Source organism: Stenella coeruleoalba (assembly GCF_951394435.1).
Source record: "Stenella coeruleoalba genome assembly, chromosome: 4".
NCBI lineage: Eukaryota > Metazoa > Chordata > Mammalia > Artiodactyla > Delphinidae > Stenella > Stenella coeruleoalba.
The window spans coordinates 70196715-70215934 of NC_137149.1; the positions used below are offsets into that span (position 1 = coordinate 70196715).

At 40.6% G+C, this 19220-nt stretch overlaps 1 protein-coding gene across 1 annotated transcript in view; it reads right to left on the reverse strand.

Moving 5' to 3' along the window:
* Positions 1-19220, reverse strand: part of CORIN (corin, serine peptidase) — a 260935-nt gene that overhangs the window by 68308 nt on the left and 173407 nt on the right. Inside the window, 4 exon segments of the mRNA XM_079920067.1 lie at positions 373-518; positions 3676-3907; positions 12304-12411; positions 16985-17101. Of these exon segments, the coding sequence (XP_079776193.1) occupies positions 373-518; positions 3676-3907; positions 12304-12411; positions 16985-17101 (603 nt within the window).

Here is a 19220-nt window from a genome sequence, read left to right on the forward strand (position 1 = left end):
ACTTGATTATCCTACATTGCCAAGGTCTCTGAATGCTTTGCACTTGAAGGAACCAGGGCATGATGTTCACCATTACCTACAGGGGCCCTAGTATAAAAGCAGCATCCCTATATAATGGACTCTGTGAGTTAAGTGTGTTTAAAATAAATACCTAGAGTATTAAAGTCATCTCTGCAATTTACTTTTTAAATGAAGACAATGTCTAACAGATGGGCATCAAATTCTTCAGTGTAATCAAGTTTATAGATTCACCACCTATGCAGCCTTTCTACTGGTAACTAAATACAAACAATAACAACAGAGAAACTTCTAAAAGTAGCTGATATATTCATCCATGTTAGATACCCCATTGTAATTAATTTAAAAATTAACCTTCCACATCGTCATCAGGCATTAGACAGGTTTGACTGTCTGAATTTTCCTCTGGAAATTGATTGCAATCTGTGTCTTCTGGCCATTGTAGGCCCACAATCCCAAGAACAGACTCACAGCGTTCTTTGGAATGCTCACACAGAGCTCTAAAAGAGCGAGAAAGACAAAATATTACAAGCGGAAACAGCTACACCTGATGTTAGGCCTCTATGTAGGGTTTTAATTCTGTATGGCTATGGGTTGACGTGTATATGTGGTGTGTGTATGCAGTGTGTGTGCGTACCAATGTATATATATGAATGCACATATACACACTAGACATTTGGGAAACCAAATTGAGTAATATCGCTACAAGGGGGATACGTTCCAGAAACATACTTTCACCAAAAGAAACTCTATTGCAGAAATGGAAATAGAGATGTTCCCAGAACACGGATTCCCTCCTCCAATTTGCCTTTCCCATTTTCTCTTCTTTCTTTCAGGCAGACACACTCCAGTGTCTTTTGTTTTAAGCAGGGAAGCCCCCAAAATCACTTGGACAGTCTGCCACCAAAGGTCATGGAATCTATACAACACCCTCAGCCTCGGCCCCCTGTGGTGCCCTGGGATGGGAGCCATTTCCTGTGCCAACCTGGCTTGCCTAAGGCATTATTACTTCAGCTTACACCAAACCCATCTGTGTTGAGCTCAAGTCGGTAAAAAATGAAGTTTGTTGGTCTTTGTTAAAGAAAAGACATACTAAGCATTGTACTAGGTGCTTTTATGTGTATTATCTCATTTGTACCAGAATATTTTAAAATTGAGGTATCAGCGTGTCTCAAAGAAGATGGCTTTACTTCCTACGGGGAAAGAAAAAAACAGTTTGCCTCAATATATTACCCAGAAATTAGTTACGGATTTTTTTTTTAAGTAGACATAATGAAAGTAAGTTCCTAGGCAAATTTTTTATTTCCCTTTAAATACATTCTCATTTCTTAAAAGTTTCAAACATTAAACCACTAAGTTAATTTCAACAGGTAAGGAATGGTTAGCAATTGAATGGAGACGTTTCAGAAAAGGCTCTGTCTAGATTTAAGTCTGTCTAGATTTAAGTTAAGATAGAGCATAACTTGATGCTGGTTTAGCCTAGGAATTGGGGGCAAAGACAAAGCCATGGCATTCCCATATTAGGTTTGCAAAAATGGGAAGCTCAACGGTGTTTAATAACTCTCTGTTGGACTGAATAGTTTTGTTGCAGATTAATATAAAAATGTATATAACTCAATTGCTGCTATTTTAAATTAACCAAACGATACCTAATTTAGATGGAAGTCAGGTAGTGCCTGACTCTACCATTTTTTTTCCCTATAAAATGGAAATACAATATGTGGCACTACAACTCCCTGGCACACCTGTTCTTATAATAATCTGTGCAGTGCTCAGCCATAGAGACAGCAGTCCTAAAAGGTTATTTTGAGGATGATAACTACACTAAAGTATTCAGCACATTTTAAGAGCTCAAGAATGTTAGATATTTTCCAATTCATAGCTTAAAAACTGAATTTTAAGATCAATAACCAAGCTTGGCAAAAGGAATTATGTGTTACCCCATGAGCGTATCAGTATATTATTCTTGCCATAATCCAAAAATTTTTCTTACAAATATCAGAATGTAAAACTCACTTTGATAGCCACTGGAAATGAAAGATGTACGTGTATGTGTAAACCTAAGAAACAAAACTCAAGTGTCTAGAAGTTCAACACTTTATTCAAAATGTTTATTCTAAACATTTATTCAAAATGTTTATTCTAAACATTTATTCAAAAATGTTTATTGAATAGTATTTCAGGATCAGTCTTATCTTAGGCATTTTAGTATGAAACCTAAGTCCTAAAATTATCAATCATATGTGGATATAAGTTTGTTTCAGAGAACACTGCAATAGGGAAATTCTTATACACATATGAAAAGAAAGTCAAATACAAGAATTTGTTAAGTACTATTGAAAGTAATTATTCACTATCATCAACCTTGCTTAGGAAAAGTAGAATAAGATTTATAACTTGTTAACATAAAACTGGCAGACGTTTTATTAGTGATACTTTAAAAGGCATTTAATAGAAATGTTCAGAATTATGTTTGCACAGCCAACATTAAATTTTACTCTATTTGTATAATTTGTTTAGTTCCCCCAAATCATTTTTAAATTTTGCTTCCTGTCCCAACTCTATAGATGGCCCTACCTGGTCATCCATTTGATATTTGGCATATAATTTACTGTTTTCCCATCTGTCCACTGTATTGATATTCTTGCTTTTTCTTAAAGCTCTGAGTGACTTCTGATCCCAACATATGGTTTCCATAGTTACCACTCACATTTAGGCAGGCACATCTGTGTATTCACCCCTTGATGGAAACCAGCCCTGAGAAAAGCAGCCCTCACCTCTGTGACAGCCACCTTGTAGGTGCACATTCTCTGGCTATGACCCTGAACACACAGCATAGAAGAGGGACCAAACTGCCACAAAGCAGTTAGTTGCGCTCCTGTCCTAACATCAGAGCTTTCTTTATTCTGGGCTTACAATCAATGGGCACCACTTTACATTTATGTACATTCATCTAATCTCACAACAACCCAACCCAACCACCACCGCTATCCTGATCTTACAGGTAAAGAAACTGAGGCTGGGAGAGACTGAGGAACCTGTCTCAGGCTACAAGCAGCTACAGAAGAGCCAGGATTTGAATCAGGAGGTGGACACCAGAGTAATAATCTTAACCCGTAGGGCATCACTCATATCCTAAGTTCAAGCCACACTCTTGAAATACCGTCCTGTATTTCATCTAACCAGGTAAAAAAACAGCAATGTCCATCCCCCGTCCATCCTGTGAGTTTGGTGTGATGACTCCTTCAGCCCACTCTTTGTGTAATGTCTCCTAACTTTCGATGCTATCAGAAGGCAGCATTTAAAATACATCAACACTGCTAGAGAAACAGGCAGACACACCCCTACTGCTGACTCACATTTTAAAAACCGCTTCCTGATCCAACAAAATGAAACACTTGTGATTTCATTTGATTAAAGTCCATGAATTATTATAAAAGGCAGTTCATATCTCTCTTGTTTGGTATTTTACTGATGAATTCTTACTCAGATATTAATTTTAGAATGCCTACTTCTTTACTTTTTAAATAGGTAATTTGTTAAATACAGGACTTGTTGGCAAAGTATGTACTTTGTCTAAACTCAAACGATGTCTTCATTCCCTTGGTTCTCCTTGAGGGAAAATGAGGATGCCTGGGGGAGACCCCAATGTATTACCTGCAAGGAGGGATACGCTGGCTTGTATTCTTGTCACACTTTGGTACCAAGATGGTGCAAGCAAAGAACATGAGGTATTTGTAACAGTTGGTTTGAACAAGTGCAGGGAAAAGAGAAGACTCCCAGCTGATGGATGCCTCCTTTTGAGTCCTGTGGCCGAGGTAATTTGGATAATTTGTATGGTTGTAGGGCAAATTCATGCAGAGTTCCAACGTAATTGGTTCACACCGACCTAACAAAAAAACACACATACAGATACATATTATATTTTTAAATTTCACCTGGAAAACAATTTCTTTAAAACTTACAAAATTAAAGTCTAGGGCTTCCCTGGTGGCGCAGTGGTTGAGGGTCCGCCTGCCGATGCAGGGGACACGGGTTCGTGCCCCGGTCCGGGAAGATCCCACATGCCGCGGAGCGGCTGGGCCCGTGAGCCATGACCACTGAACCTGCGTGTCCAGAGCCTGTGCTCCACAACAGGAGGGGCCACAGCAGTGAGAGGCCTGCGTACCGCAAAATAAATAAATAGATAGATAGATATAAATAAATAAATAAATAAATTTTAAAAAGTCTATCGTACCCTCTTTCTTGGAAGCAGCTAAGACTAGATGTAAGTAGTATATGAGATTGCCATCAAAAGGTAAATAGTGTGGCCAGAGAAGTGTCTGGACAAACCAAGGTTCACTTCTGTATACGGAGCTGCCAGCACACTGTCCAGAATGCACGTTTTAGAGTCTTTGTCATTTTTTTCCCTCGGCTCCACTTCTCTGATTCCTTTTACTCACTTTAATTTGTCTTCTGATTTATCCATTACTTCTAAACTAGTGTATTCCCCGCCACCTTCATAGCCATTTAAAAAAATCAATGAATTTGGCTAAATAGGCAATTAGATGACTTTTTTCTCTACGTTTTATTGTTGATCAGTGTATAAGGCTATACAATTTCAGGGCAAGAGGAGGCTGAGATCCGTTAGCCATCCATTGCCAATGAGATAACCCCTAACCCTTTAGCTTGGCATCCCAGCCTATTTCACACTCCAAATCACAGCCTAACTTCCCAGCCTCGTCACCCATGACTATCTCGCCAGCAATATTTCCTGGGCGACACCGGACAACTTAAGAATTGCATGCGTCCTTTGTGGGTCCTGTTAGCTTTTATCCCCTTCTTTCCTTCACACACTTGTAATCACTCCTCAAATGCAATCATGGTTCTAGCTGCCAGGTACATAGGGCAACTGCTGATTGGAATCATCCTTCCCCATCCTCCCCTCTAAGCTAATTTCTCCTTGTTCTGCAGCACTCAGCACAAACCCCTCTTCCAGGAAGGCTTTTTGGCCAACCACTCTTCCCCTTCCACTCCTAGTAGGAGTCTCCGCTGAGCTCCAGAGCACCTCCAGGGTGTGCATGCCATGCGCTCATTGCCCTCTGCTCTATTCTTTACTTACTTGCCTTCCCCATACGATTTGAGAGTTTTGTGAAATGAGACCTCATCTCTTTTTTTTAATTGAAGTACAGTTGATTTACAATGTTGTGTTAGTTTTTGGTGTACAGCAAAGTGATTCATAAACACACACACGTATATATATAAAATTAATTCTTTTTCAGATTCTTTTCCATTATAGTTTATTACAAGACATTGAATATAGTTCCCTGGAGAACTTATTTCTTGATCTCAAAGTCTGCACCAGGCATAGTGTGAGAATTAAGGAAGGAAAGGAGGGGGGAGGCATCAGAAACTATCCTAGGCACTTTAAAATGTAAAAATAATGCAAAATAGAGTCCCTGGCATTGAAGCACTCCAAGTCTCCAGAGGAAGAAAGACACATGCAGGTAGCTGCGGTATAACATGAACAGGCTAGGCTAGTGGGACTGAACAAAATGCTAGAGCCCGGAGAGACAGGGTGGATAGGAGCAGTTTGGGAAGCCTTCCCAGGATAAGCGGGGTTTGGGCAGGTTTGGTGGAATGCGGTGGAAAGGCTCTCTGTCCCCTCTCTGTCTGAGGTGGACGTGTTTCATTCCCAGAGGAGAGAGGAAATCAAGGGAGTGTCTTGGTAGAATCAGGTCAGGTCCACCAGAGATTTCATGCCTTATTAAGAGTAATTATTCAAATTAAATTTAATTATTTGACTAGGAAATGGTATGCAGGCAAACAGATTAGCAATAAGGACTGCAGTGAAATATTAAAACAGCTCTGGGACTATTTCGTAATGTAAAGAGTCTGAGGGCTTTGCAGAGATTATGCTGATAAGGAGCCTGATACTGGCCAGACTGAAAACTCTCACGGACCAAGTATGTAAGACTCTCAGTTTATTGAGGAAGAAGTAACACTCTAAAGCTGGCATAATCCTGAGGACGCCTACAGGGTGGAGAAAAGAAAAAGAGACAGAGGAGGTATGGGGTTGGTTCAACTTACCACTTTGATTTGTGAGAGAGGAGAAACACTGAAATGTTTTGAGTTCAGATTATACACAAAAACTGCATATTCCTTATAACAATGAAAACAATACAAAGACACATATAGGAAAAGCTCTTCATCTCCCCACCTCCCTCTCTCTTAACTTCCCTCAATGCCAAAAGATGGGTTTCCTCTTCAGCTTGCTTTTGTTGCTTGATTACCTGTCACGACCATCTTACAAATCAGTAGAGGCAGCTCACACTCTATATTTTTCTTAATTTCTTTAATATACTTAAAATTTTACAAAAATGGGATCATTCACACATATTTTGATGCAGTCTTTTTTTTCCTGTAGATGTCTTTTCTTTCTCTCTTCTTCCTCAACTATCCTATCAAGTTTTAACTTTTTATCAGTTTGTTTCCTTGAGATGATTAATAGGCATATCACATGCATAACTTTTCTCTCTTTTGATATGTGGGATGTATCGATTTTGATTTAGGATAAGATATAGGCTTTAAGTGTCTCAGAGTCAAGGGAGATGAAAGGATTAAGTTACGATCATATATTATTCTGAGATCTTTACTGAATGCGGTGAGGTTGTTTTGTTTCCTTCATAAAGGTGTTCTTCACAAAGTGCTAAGCAAGAGAAACTCTCAAGTATCTGGCAACCTCAAATCCTGTGGTTTATGGTATCAATAAACTTTTATATCTTAAGCAGTAGACTCACTGACAAGCCTGACTGACATTAGCCACTAGAGGGCGATCACGTCACAAACATGTGAGGACGTTCAGCTGTTGCAGGGCTGTATAATTCAGTGTGAGCTTGAGGCAGTGCCTGGCATGGCATTCTGAGGACAGATGAGGTTTAATAAATATCTGTAGAAAAAAAGATCCTGATGGAGTCTCAATGATAGCCCACCTTTCAAAGTCTGAAACAATATTTGATAAATTCAACCTAAAGAAAGGACTGTTAACTAAACGATGTTACATCTTCATCATGATGCAATACCTGAAGCCAATGGAAATCATGTATTAGATTGATGGTCGTTTACATGAGAAAATGTCATTTCCAACATCCATTGGCATATATATCTGAGATTCATCTTTGCGTCAAAACTTTAAAGCTCTCTTTATTATTATTTAGTTTTTAGAATTTGAAGAGCTATTATAAGGTCAACACCCTTATACCTACTACCCAGGTCAAGCAATTGAACTCTGCCAGACATCCCACGTACCCTTCCATATCCCCTGTCTTATGTCGACCTTCTCCTTCCCCGACAAAGTAAATGCTGAGTTTCAGAGTCATCACTTCCTTGCTCTTTTTCATAGCTTTATTACATAAGTGTGCACCACATCCTACACACTACAGTTTGGCTATCCATTTTTGAAAACCAAATTGAAGTCTCTTATACTATCTATGTTCCCCCTCCCCTCCATCTCTTTATTTTTCTTTAATGTTTAACTATTGAAGAATCCGGGGACTTGACCTGTAGAGTATGCCAGAGTTTGGATTTTGCTAATTGCACACTCGTGGGGAGGCTAAACATGTTCCCCTGTCCCCCTTGTCTCCTGAACACTGGCAGCTGAAGCCAGGGGGCTGATTAGGCTTCATCCCTTTGGCAAGACTAGGTGCTGCGGTGTTCTTTCATCAGAAGACACATCCGTCTGATTTCTTTTTGTGACTTCTACCTATGTCCATGCGCAGTGCCTTGCCCTGTTAATTCACCTGGTTACCAAATGGTAATATTCAAATTCAATCATTTATCTTCCACTTACTAGCTGGGAATGCTTTTAGAAAGAGGTTGTTCCTCTCATCTACTATTTGATCCTGAGAACTGAAGTCCTTAATCATTACAGCATATGGCTTTTTGACTACACCCCTATACTATCTGTTCCTTCCACCTAGAGATTGCAAGGAGAGGGCAGGAAATTGACAGACCACTGGGAAATTATTTGAAGAACAAAGCTGTTCATTTCTTCCTGGATATAACTTTTCAGTGGGGGGGAATCATACTGCCATCTTCCCACTCATATACACGACTTTGGTTTTCCTTTTCTGTTCTTCAAATACACTCAGACAGTTTCCCTAGCGTCTCACTGTCTCATCAGCTTCCTCTTTCATCACAGGTGTTCTTGCCAGGTTCCCTCCATATATATTCAGCAAACATTGGAACACCCCCTCTTCTGAGTGTCACGCCCTGGGCTAGTCACTCGTCCCCATTCCTTCTCTGTTATTAAAAATACGTGTTGGAAGAAAAATGTACACAAGTAAACATGTAGAACTAAAGGTTGATGGAACACTATGGGAAACCTGGGAGGGTCCCTGAGGCATGACAGTCACACCAGGCTTCATACAGCCATAGCGATCGTGGGCGCAGGGAGGTGGGGAGAGACACATGCGCAGGAGCTGCTCTCTCCGCCAGGTTCCCCCAGATGTCTGGATTGCACTCTACAAGGTACAGGTGATGGATTAGTCCCTCCACACCAGACTGATGGGAAATAACATTCCTGATCCTACCCGCCAAGGCAAGGACATGTCCGTATTTTGCCTCCCAGCAGGGTGCAAACATGTTAAAGATTCTGGGCTGGAGTGGATGTGGTGATACTGTGATACTTTTAAACCTCTCCATACACAATATCATCTGAGATGTGTTCTTTAGGCTTTTTTTAATTGTAGGCACTTCTGCTAATCTGAGATAAACCATGGATCTTATCCACTGAAAAATACGAAAACCAGGGCTTCCCTGGTGGCGCAGTGGTTGAGAGTCCTCCTGCCGATGCAGGGGACACGGGTTCGTGCCCCGCTCCGGGAAGATCCCCCGTGCCGCGGAGCGGCTGGGCCTGTGAGCCATGGCCGCTGAGCCTGCGCGTCCGGAACCTGTGCTCCGCAACGGGAGAGGCCACAACAGTGAGAGGCCCGCGTACCGCAAAAAAAAAAAAAAGAAAGAAAAGAAAACCACGAAGACTTTTTTTCACACCCAATTGCAGGATGTCACTAATCCCAGCAGCCTCGTCAGGACACAAAGCAATAATTCTCAACTTTTGCTGCACACTGGGGTCACCTGGGGAATTTAAAAAATACTGATGCCGGGGTCCCATCCAGTATATCTTCAGGGACCATTGGAACGTTATTATAATATTTTATGGGGTGGCAAGAACCATTATCTTTAAGGACTAGCCTCCCAGCAACTCCAGTGAGAGGCTGACTCCACCGGAAAGAATGTCCACGTTCTCCAAACTCATATTCCCCACTGGCAGGGAGCCAGAGAAAGAGAGCGCTGCTCAGTCGTGCTCCAGAATCTAAATAACAGTAGTCTCTGACAGTGTCCAAGATCTTTAACCAATTAATCACATTTTCAAGTGCATGAAGAGTTTTCTGAGAGGAGATGATACTCGTCCATATTTACAGAGAACCAAGTAGACACACACCATCCTGAAGCTCTTTGAAAAATAAGGAATAACATCTTTACTCTCAGCTGGAAGTTAGGCATATACACTGCTTATGTGCCTAGCAGAGACAGCAGCTCCTGGGCATGGGTCTCTCCTCGCGCCCATGATCGCCATGGCTGTATGAAGCCGGGTATGACTGTCATGCCTCAGGGACCCCCCCCAAGTTTCCCACAGTACTCCATCAACCTTTAGTTCTAAATGTTCACTCATGTACTTTTTTCTCCAACACTTATTTTTAATAACACAGAAGGAATGGAGACCAAGGACAAGCCCAATGCCTGGTACTCGGAAGAGGGGGTGTTCCAATGTTTGCTGAATATATATGGAGAGAACGTGGCAAGAACATCTGTGATGAAAGAGGAAGCTGATGAGATGGTGAGATGCTAGGGAAATGGTTTGAGTGTATTTGAAGAACATAAAAAGAAAACCAGGGCTTCCCTGGTGGCGCAGTGGTTGAGAATCCGCCTGCTGATATAGGGGACACGAGTTCGTGCCCTGGTCCGGGAAGATCCCACATGCCGCGGAGCCTGTGCTCCGCAATGGGAGAGGCCACAACAGTGAGAGGCCCGCGTACCGTAAAAAAAAAAGAAAAAAAAAAAAAGAAGAAAACCAAAGTTGTATATATGAATGGGAAGGTGGCCATATGATCCCACTGTTGAAAAGTTAGCTCCAGGAAGGCTGGAATCATGTTTCCCTTCATTGCCATCAAAGTGCCCAGTGCCCATCCCAGTGCCTGGGACATCACAGACACTAGAAATACTGGTTGAATATACATGATAAATGGAGTATTTCCTGCCATATCAATAAACGAAGGATGTCACAGTCACCAATGATTGTAGCCCTCCAACGTGAGCTGATGAGCCCTGAGGAAACTCAGGGCTGAAAAGAATACCTGCCATCTAGCAGCCATCAGACTGCAGCCACTCCCTGCGGTGAGCCCTGAGGAAACTCAGGATGTGAAAACCCTGGCTACTGGCCTGGAGAGCTGAGGTGCGTATCCAAGGAATTATTTCAGGCAGTCAAGACTCTTGCATCTTCCCATACATAGAAAAGCGCTAAATTCCTTAACTTGAGATATCTGGTATTCTTTGATTAATAATAATCTTTTGACATTCCTGACTACCTGTTTTTTCAGAGTTATCTGAAATGCTGTCTCCCGGCCTGCAGTCCTCATTTTGCCCAATAAAACTTAACTCGCAACTCTCACGTTGTGCTTTTTTTTTAAGTCAACATACATACCAGCTGAGTTATCTAGTGCCCTTCCTACAAGTTCCTTTTTTTTTGGACCGGTGATAACTTATTTTTATTTTTAATCTTGAAATATTTCAAGTATAGAGAAAATAGGATAACATATACTTGGGTTACTCCCTGCCTAAATTTGACACAGGCTAACATTGCTCTCTCACCTTTTTTGAATCTAACAGTAAGTACCATTCCATGTCAGACAACCCCGAAAACTTTAATAAAATACATGTGTCTGAGACAACACTGCCACTGTCCAAAATGCTACAGCCCAAGTTCAAGTTGAAGTAAGAAAAATGATTCTGAAAGAGTTCCAGGGCAGACTGGGAGATGAGCAACGTCAAATCATATGTATATACATATATACACATACATAGACATATATTTAATCATTTTAGAGTGAATAAAATGGTAGTGTGTCTTAGTGGTCAGACTGATATCTATCTGCACTGTTCTCTCCTATGGGAAATAGAGGAGGGCTGGGTATTGTGCTTTCAGCCAAAAAGTTATCAAGTGCTTGTGAAATTAAACAAAAAATCTTGTTAGTCTGGGTTATTAATTGGCTGTGGCCCTCACACTCCTATCCAGCCCACTGTTTTCACCCCTTGATATCCCCTAAGGGGTACAGGCTACCTGCCACCCATAAGCTCTACATTGACCCAGAAAGGTCACAGAGTAGAATTAGGATCTGAAAACTTCAGCAAATCCAGGGACCCAAACCCTTCAGCCTTTCAACCTCCCGGCCTCCAGGGGCCTTCACGGCTGGGATCTGTGCTAAGAAGTCATACCTTCTTGTCAACTGAAAGCTGACAGACCTGCTTCTAAATCTCAAGCCCAAGCTGACAGGGAAGCCAAAAATTAATTCGAAAAAGTGAAAGAAGTGAGTAGAATGTGAAAGCAGAGCCCAGAAGTAAGCAAGCCATTACTAGAAATCAGTCTTTGGGGGCTTTCCAATTCATCTAAAATTTCCTGAGAGACTCTTCCTGCTACCCCTGCCCATTCAATCTTCCCCTAATCATTCCTCCTCCTGAAGCCAGTTTGGATACAGCCACCTGTCTACACCGTTTGTAGCGAGGTCATTACAGGTCAGCAAAGTTCCTGGAAGGGTGAGAATACATTTTATAACAAGAACAGACCACCAAAGTTTTATGTGGCTATTTAAATGAACTTCATATTTACTTCTTGGATAAAGTTTCCATTTTTGAAGCTGGGCTTTAAAAAGGAAGAAAGATAGCATTTTCCTGCAGATGCAGCCAAGAAAATAATATATAGGAGCTGACGCTGAGTGGAAAGTCACGGCAATGACATTAAGCAATGGATTTATAGCCCATTCATGATGACACATTTGTTTATGATTTAAGTTAATTAAGACCATTTTGCTTCTTTTCTGCTACCACATGCAACCTTTAAAAAAAAGAGAGATATATATACATATTTTGGAGGGATTCCACACTTGAGCATTTTAATGTCAATGCAAAAGGATAAAACTGAATACATAGCCTGACGCGGTGATTGAATTTGTCAGCAGCAACTGTACTTACTACAATTATTCAGACTGTTGCTGGGATCACAAAGAGAGCTACCACCACATGAATCAAGGCAGGAACTGTAGAGGCATCTTTGATCTCCTTCTTGACACGGAGTCTGACCTACAGGCGGGGTGAAAGCACATTTACTTTCATCAGCAACTATAAATTCCACGCACTAGGATCTGAAGGATCCAGAACCAAGGAAGGACACAACTTTAATTTCCTTCCAACTTCTCCAAAAATTTTGAACACATGTTGAGATTCTGTAGGAATAAAGAAGTAAGAGGCAACCCATCCTTCAAAAATCATCTGTTGCTGCTTTTAATGGAAAAGAGAGCATCTTATATTTACATGGGTGCATGGAGTTGATGACAAAATAAAATTTAAGTGATTTGAGGGAAGGGCCAATATTTTTAAGACTCATTTGATCCCAACTCTAGTCTTTCCTCTAAGGAAAATGCTTTCCTTAATAATAAATAAGGCATCAACATCAATACAATAAGGATACTTTATCATGGCATAAGTCTTAAGCGGCTGTTATCCATATTTTCTGTGTCCTTGGAAAGTAGCACTGGCCTAGCTGCAATGATCTGAGAATTGGGTTTCTTATTTCCAAATGGATGACAACAGTAACATCAACCTAATGGCTTTTCCTTAAGGTATGTGGAGAGGAAACTGCTTTTCCCATTGATTTCCTGGTCATTTGTAGATTAAATGGATAAGATAATAAATTACTGCCTGTTCTCTTTCTAGCTCGCCCCCATTATAGTCAATTACTCAGACACGTCATGTGGAACCTAGAAAATCTTGCAAGGTAGTTTTAAATATAAATAACAGTATGGGTATACATACAACCATTCTTATCTGTAATTCTAAGACAATATTTATTATACTGGACTTTCTTATCTATAATTCTAAGACTTATAAGACTTATCTATAATCTTATCTATAATTCTAAATATAATATTTATTATTCTGGACTCTTTCTCCCTTCCAGTACCATTAATGAACAACACTATATATCACAGCCTTGCATAAAATAGATATCACTCCTTTTCTTTTTTTAATGTTAGCAGGTCAAACTTTTTTTTGCAAGGTAAGCCAGGATAAGTTCCATGAATTTAGTCTCTTGAAGAAATTTTATTAAGACAGCATGCATTCATTATTTCAGCCGGTATTAAGCGCCCACTATGTGACAACTTATGTGACCAGCTCAGCACTGAGCATTAAAAGACAGAAAACCCTGATAATTTCTACCCTAATTAGGGATATCATCATGAACGGAATCTTACGATGCCATGTGATCATTGCTCCACTGAAGGTCCATGCAAAAAGCAGTAAACGCAAATTACAACAGTAAGAGTAAAGCTTCTCAAAGGAGTTTTTCAGGCAGTTGGGGTAAGGTGGGATAAGAGGGAAGGATGGGTTTCCCAAGCAGACAGCAGGATATGCAAAGGCCTGGAGTAAAAAGTACACAGGCTGGAGTCACTGGAGGTTAAGGGAGACTAAACAGGAAGGTTGAGAGCAAGGCTGAGGGTTGTAATGGCCTAAATCTTGAATAGGGTCCGGAGTCCTGGCAGAAGCAGTCCCAGACCCCCTCCCAGCCTGTTTGAGCAGAACCAGCCTTCGATCACTGCTGACGCTTGTAACTCGCTCCCCTTCACTCTCAGCTCGCTGAACGCAGTGGCCTTCTCCCACTACTCTAAACTACCTTGCTCCTTCCTGCCACCTCCGTGCCTTTGGCCAAGCGGTTCCCTGTGTCTAAAATTCTTTCTCCAGCCCCACTCTCCTTTGTTAATTCCATTCATTCTTCAGACTGTGGCTCCTACAGCCATCTCAGGGAAGCTTCCCAGAGACTCTTCACCAGGACATGCATCCAATACGTGGCATCCTAGCACCTTGAATTTCCCTCCTGGCCTATGTCACTCCCCAGTTAGACAAGGACCAGCACAATTATTTGTATCGGCTTATCTCCCCCAGGAGCCTGCCAGCCGCATCAGCAGTTTTGCTTGCCACTAAATTCCCAGCACCACGATATACTTTTATTATATTGAATTCATTAGAGCGGATAAAGATGCTACAATTTTACTTTGTGATCCATTTTATCATGGGACTTTCTAACATCTCACACATGTAAGGAAGTATTTTCAAATCCTGCCACTGCATAGTAAAAAAAAATCCAAAATTATTTCAAACAGCATTGAATTATGTAGAGAGAAAGAACTATTTGATCAAAAGGGAGTTGCTTGGCTGACATGCACACAATAACTCATGGCTAGAAAGGAAATTCCTTCTGAATTTTAAAACTGGTAAAATGGGGCTTCCCTGGTGGTGCAGTGGTTGAGAGTCCGCCTGCCGATGCAGGGGACACGGGTTTGTGCCCCCGTCCGGGAGGATCCCACATACCACGGAGCGACTGGGCCCGTGAGCCACGGCCGCTGAGCCTGCGCGTCCGGAGCCTGTGCTCCGCAATGGGAGGGGCCACAGCAGTGAGAGGCCCGCGTACCGCAAAAAAAAAAACAACTGGTAAAATGAAGCACTCGTTATCTAGTTTTTTATGGACTAAATCTGTGAATAAAAGCCTCTCCCTTTAGGTCTGAAATGCGTTTTCATTAAAGCCATCCTAATGGTCAATATTCACTATGAAAAAGCTAATTTAGTTATCGGTGACCAATCTCATTAGCTGATTTGGAATATACACAGCCTAAGACTTGCTTTCACATAGCAGCTATGTGATAAGAACTTACATTTACTGAGTCCTCACCACGTGCCATCTCTATGAAGTAGTTATCATTATTCTGAGATTACAGACACAGAAACTGAAATGTAACAGGGTTAAGTTACTGGACTAAAGTCAACCAGGGAGTAGGTGGCAGAGCTGGGGTTTGAACCCAGGCAGCTGGGCGGCAACGTCCACATTCTTAACAACTAGGCTATGTTGGGAAGAGGTAAGGTCACTTATAAGCAAATGTAGTGATTTTTAAGTCAAAGGATATTACCAACCCTGTACTGAGAGATGCTTCTACACAATCTGGGACTTAAAACAATCAGTATAGAGCTTTCTTTTCTGGCAGAAATAGACACACTTAAAAAAACCAACTTATCTGATTTACTTTTTCTTTGGAGGGTTCACAGATAATATCAGACTCCTTTTAAACTGTATTTAAGTATACTGCTTGGAAGGAAAACATAAACAAGACGAAAAGACAACCCTCAGAATGGGAGAAAATATTTGCAAATGAAGCAACTGACAAAGGATTAACCTCAAAAATTTACAAGCAGCTCAATATCAAAAAAACAAACAACCCAATCCAAAAATGGGCAGAAGATGTAAATAGACATTTCTCCAAAGAAGACATGCAGATTGCCAACAAACACATGAAAGGATGCTCAACATCACTAATCATTAGAGAAATGCAAATCAAAACTACAATGAGATATCATCTCACACCAGTCAGAATGGCCATCATCAAAAAAATCTACAAACAATAAACGCTGGAGAGGGTGTGGAGAAAAGGGAACCCTCTTGCACTGTTGGTGGAACTGTAAGTTGATACAGCCACTATGGAGAACAGTATGGAGGTTCCTTAAAAAACTAAAAATAGAACTACCATATGACCCAGCAATCCCACTACTGGGCATATACCCTGAGAAAACCATAATTCAAAAAGAGTCATCTACCACAATGTTCATTGCAGCACTATTTACAATAGCCAGGACATAGAGGCAACCTAAGTGTCCATGGACAGATGAATGGATAAAGAAGATGTGGCACATATACACAATGGAATATTACTCAGCCATAAAAAGGAATGAAATTGAGTTATTTGTAGTGAGGTGGATGGACCTAGAGACTGTCATACAGAGTGAAGTAAGTCAGAGAAAAACAAATACCGTATGGTAACACATATATATGGAATTAAAAAAAAATAGTTCTGAAGAACCTAGGGTCAGGACAGGAATAAAGACGCAGATGTAGAGAAAGGACCTGAGGCCACGGGGAGGGGGAAGGGTAAGCTGGGACAAAGTGAGAGAGTAGCGTGGACATATATACACTATCATATGTAAAAATAGATAGCTAGTGGGAAGCAGCCACATAGCATGGGGAGATCAGCTCGGTGCTTTGTGACCACGTAGAGGGGTGGGATAGGGAGGGTTGGAGGGAGACGCAAGAGGGAGGGCATATGGGGATATATGTATATGTATAGCTGATTCACTTTGTTATAAAGCAGAAACTAACACACCATTGTAAAGTAATTATACCCCAGTTAAGATGTGAGGCATTAAACTGCTTCTCTGCACATGGTTATTTTAGGAAGCTGTTACATTTAATTTCAGAAGCCAGTTATTTCTAATTGAAATCTAATTGAATTGAATACTATACGCTACACTTTCCTCTTTATCGTGGTGTTTCCCCATAAAACATCTAACTGAATCTGCCCATGCTGTTTAAGTGTTTAACCTCTACTCTTCACCCTTAGGGATGATTTTTCAGTGTAAGTTGCATGAGAGTTACATTTACCATAAGCAAGGGTTTCTGGCTGACCAGAGCTGTGAGGACCAGTGCATTAGGCAATCTGGCATTATTTATATGGGGATCCTTTAAGCTGTAGGTAACTTCCAACTTTTTGCTGTGCTCCCAAGGAAAGGCCCACCGGTCAGGACTGTTTCCGGGGCTGGAGCACACACTTACCATTGGTGCAACTCTCCTCATCACTTCCGTCCTTACAGTCCTCGTCTCCATCACACTGGAAAGTGCTGGGGATACACTGGCCACTTCTGCATTCCACCAGACCCTGGCTGTGACATGCTAGGAAATGCCAAAATAACATGCATTTTAATTATCGCTACTTCTTTCAGTCTACAGATCACATCAATGATTCCCATTTATCTGGCATCACCAAGAATGAGGTGTTCTAAATTTCTGAATGTTCTGCATAAATGAATGAATATATCATTCATTTTGTTCATTCCAAGTATTTTTGGAATGGAAAGTTCCCTTTCAGGAATTTCTCTTCTCTTATTAAATAGCACTCACTAAAAATTTTTTCTTGATCATTACATGGTGAAAAACAGTATTAATGATGGTAGTAGTTATATTACTAATATAAAAGCTACAATTTATTAAAGCCTTACTATATGGCAATAACTGTGCTAGGAGTATTAGGTGTCTAATCTCAAATCCTCAGAACAAATTTGCAAATGGATATTATCGACCTTGTTTAGAAGAAGGAAACTGAAGCTTAGAGAGTTTAGTGTTTGCCTCAAAGTCTCAAGGCTGTTAAAAGGTACGGCCAGAATGTGAAGGCAAGCTTTTCTAACCCAAGCCCCAGCATTTCACTCTGCACCAACCTGACCTAATGCACTAATGAAGTGGTATATATGAAAGACTTGCATAGTACCTACCCCACAATAAACACTTTATTTCAAAACTTGCTTACGACGTCTGACATTTAAAAGGGATGGTCTAGTGGCCATTAACCTTCCAATTTCTGAAGGTTGTCTTAATTTTATCCCTATTGTCTTTTAGAGCGTTAGAAACCCATGTATCATATGACCTCGGCCTTCACCAACTTATGGTCTACATACACACATACACACACACACACACATACATAAATACACACATGAGCACCAAGTCCTTGCTTTTCCAAGATCCACCAAAATACAGTCCACTCTGTTCCACTATGTCCACTAAGCAAGGACTCAGGTACTATTCCAGTGCAAACAAGTTCAGGAAAGGAGAAAGCTGGGCATTGCATTTCCTAATTAATTGATGTGATTTTTCTTATGTCAAAATAAAAACCATGCAACCCACATTTGTAATTTTGTCTCAAATTATAGGCAAATTAAATAGTCAATCTCATAGGTATCAGCTGTTCCTGCTTTTATTAGACAGCAAAAGATGGAATAAAGAGTTTAATTAGTTTGAACATGCATAAAGTGTACCACATTAATTCTTTCAGATCAATATTACTCTCTTTTAACAAATAGCTGCTGCTGTTCAATCATTTTTTCATCCCCTACTGAGTATACTGTAGTTTCTAGGGAATAAAATGTGATCAGCCATTTTTGATTTTCTTAGGCAGGTAGTGTAATAGCTACCTGAAGACTTTTTTTGTTTAATTGAAGGATAGTTGATTTACAATATCGTGTTAGTTTCAGGTGTACAGCACAGTGATTCAGTTATATATATATATATATATATATATGTGTATCTATTCCTTTTCAGATTCTTTTCCCTTATAGATTAGTACAAAATATTGAGTATAGTTCCCTGTGCTATAAGTAGGACATTGTTGGTTATCTATTTTATACGTAGCTGTGTGTATATGTTAATCCCAACCTCCTAATTTATCCCTCGCCCACCCCCTTTTCCCCTTTGGTAATCGTAAGTTTGTTTCCTATGTCTGTGAGTCTGTTTCGTATATTAGTTCATTTGTATCATTTTTTTAGATTCCACATATGATATATGATATTTGCCTTTCTCTGTCTAGCTTACTTCACTTAGTATGATCATCTCTAGGTCCATCCATGTTGCTGCAAATGGCATTATTTTATTCTTTTTTATGGCTGAGCAATATTCCATTGTATATATGTGCCACATCTTCTTTATCCATTCATCTGTCGAGGGACATTAAGGTTGCTGCCATGTCCTGGCTATTGTAAACAGTGCTGCAATGAACATTGGGGTGCATGTGTCTTTTTGAGTTAGAGTTTTCTCCGGATATACTCACCCAGAAATAAGACAGGCTCTAAAGTTACAATATTATTGCACACTCTGTGTAACTCTATGAACACTGAAGGCTCTCTTATCTCTGCCACTTCTCCCCCGGTTCTCCCACACGTGGTACCTGAGAGCACCTCTGGAGGCTCCCACTTAACTGCTCATATATTGTTTGCAGAAGAAAAATGCCCCGGCCTCTGGG